This window comes from Octopus bimaculoides, chromosome 7, assembly GCF_046866305.1.
Source record: "Octopus bimaculoides isolate indiv1 chromosome 7, ASM4686630v1, whole genome shotgun sequence".
Lineage (NCBI taxonomy): Eukaryota > Metazoa > Mollusca > Cephalopoda > Octopoda > Octopodidae > Octopus > Octopus bimaculoides.
This window is the reverse complement of record NC_142934.1, coordinates 76,851,613-76,854,112: the sequence shown is the minus strand read 5'-3', so window position 1 is coordinate 76,854,112 and position 2,500 is coordinate 76,851,613. Positions and strand designations below refer to the sequence as shown.

Genomic DNA, 2,500 nt, shown 5'->3' with positions numbered 1-2,500 from the left:
TACTGTTGGTAAAACACTAGCGATGTCAGCAGCAGCAAAAGACAAAAAACTGCAGAAAACAGGATATAAAGTCTTGCAGTATTTAGTTGCATCATTTTGCATTTTGCAGAGTTCGAATTCTGCCTAACTAGACTTTGCTTCGTATCCTTCCAGATTCGCCAAAATAGATCCCAGTCACGTACTACAAAGTAATCAACTCTGCCCAGTCACTCAAAATTTGACCGCGTGTGTCCATGTTAGAAATCAGTCTAACAGCTGCAGCATGTCTTCCTCTACAAACATATGATTGCCACCCAGTTTTGTAAATTTTCACACCACTTTCTTACAAAGGCTTAAATTATTTTTTTTTAATCAGTTTATAATTAAATATGGAGGGCTAACGAAGGTTAAAAATAATTCTTTTACCTCATTTAATTCCTTAATCAGAGGTTTGCTTAAAACAACATCTAGAAAAGGTAATCTTTTCACTGCCACAGGAGCTCCCTGCAAAAGAATACGAAAATGAAAAGTATGAAATAACTCAATGGGTCGATGGTTCGATCACGAAGGTCCTGGGCTCTCGTATTATGTCAAGTGCAAATTCATAAGGTGGACTTCTTACTATTTATTCAAGAGAGGCAGGACAGTGCTCATGAAGAACGACTTCTAAAGTTAATGGAATATTATGCTAACATAATAATTCATCATTGGTTAATATAAATGAATATGAGATATCGACTATAATTAGATGATCTAATAGACTTTAAAGGGAGACATAAATGTGAAAAAAGATATATTAAATACACAAAGAAACTTATCAATTTTTTTACTTCCACCAATTAAAAATTATATATTTTTTTTCCGTTACTTTCACGGATTTCCATGACTCTCTACCACCATTCGGTCCCATTATTATGAATTCGAATTGGGAGCTTGAATCATAGTAAATCTTTCATTAGATGATTATACAACCATGGACGCCACCCCTTTGAACGCGTTGCAGTTACTCTCTTGATAGAGCTTGATGGTCCAGACCATTGATCTTCTAAGATTACTCTGACTAGCATCAATGTAAGAAGCTCTTCCGCTACCTCTTCAGAATCCGCCATGTTGCAGCCCCATGACTGCCGTATCCCTTGCAGGGTGGCTGAACGGGTGCTGTGCCTTGTCAAAGGGCTGCTTGTAACAAAGCAGGGCACGGTCGTAACTCCTTGAGGTATTTTCAGAATGCCCGCATATAAATATTTATAATATTTACACTATAAAATCGAACTTAGGACTACCGACCAACGAACGACCAATCACTTTTTAAAGTGCTTTTGCACTGTAAGACATATATGTTTCAATAAATCCCCTCATTTGAGTGCCAGTGAGTTGAAAAAGAAAGACACGATCGATAGTGTAGACCTTAATACACTTACGGTTAACTAAGAAGTTAGACAACAACAGAAACACAATTTAGAATTATGTTCACACCTAGTTACAATTCGCTCTTTGTTTACACTGAAATTGAAATTCAGTTATGTATATAAAAAATAGGTGTTACCTTGTAAATAGCTGTCTGAATAAATATTTGATTTTCTGAGACAATTGAAGCTATTTTCGATTTGGATGACTGAGCACTGATCTGGAAAAAAAAACAGAATCAGGAAAGAAAAAAAAATGAGAATATTCTCTGACCTATTGAAATAGTTGAGAAGAGAATAAGAGTGCCTTTATATGTTTATGAGTTTTATCGTGTGTGCAATTTATAAGTACATTTGTTCATATGACTGTGTTCATGCTTCTATATGTCTGCTTGTTTGTTTGTGAATGTTTTCGCATATGTGAGAGTACGTGTACTTGTGTTTGATTGTGTATGCGTGCGTACTGATGACGTGCACGTGCTTGTGGCGACGCATAATGTTATGATGTGTGTATGGGCATGCAACGTAATAATGGATGCTACATGTATATGTGAGAGTGTGCCCACGCGCCCTTTAGATGAAACATTGATAAAGGTCTTTTTAAAGAAATCTGTATTTTATTTTAGCTTATATGAGAGATCTCGATAAGAGTAATCTATCCATGTAACTTATATGCAAACATATTCCGTAGAAAAAATGTAGGAGTGGCTGTGTGGTAAGCACAGGCGCAGGAGTGGCTGTGGTAGATAGCTTGCTTACCAACCACATGGTTCCGAGTTCATTCCCACTGCGTGGCACCTTGGGCAAGAGTCTTCTACTATAGCCTCGAGCTGTCAAAGCTTTGTTAGTGGATCTGGTAGACGGAAACTGAAAGAAGCCCGTCGTATATATGTATGTATGTGTGTGTATATGTTTGTATGTCTGTGTTTTCCCTCCCCCCTCCCACCAATATCGCTTGACAACTGATGGTGGTGCGTTTACGTCCCTGTAACTTAGCGGTTTGGCAAAAGAGACCGATAGAATAAGTACTAGACTTCCAAAGAATAAGTCCTGGGGTCGATTTACTCGACTAAAGGCGATGCTCCAGCATGGCCGCAGTCAAATGACTGAAACAA

General features: G+C 37.8%; 1 protein-coding gene across 1 annotated transcript in view; it reads right to left on the bottom strand.

Moving 5' to 3' along the window:
* Positions 1 to 2,500, bottom strand: part of LOC106878135 (atrial natriuretic peptide receptor 1) — a 244,214-nt gene that overhangs the window by 196,290 nt on the left and 45,424 nt on the right. The window contains exons 10-11 of the mRNA XM_089355548.1: positions 1,526 to 1,606; positions 406 to 483 (exon numbers count right to left, since the gene is read on the bottom strand). Coding sequence (XP_089211674.1) covers positions 406 to 483; positions 1,526 to 1,606 — 159 coding nt within the window. The remainder of the gene's footprint in view (positions 1 to 405; positions 484 to 1,525; positions 1,607 to 2,500) is intronic.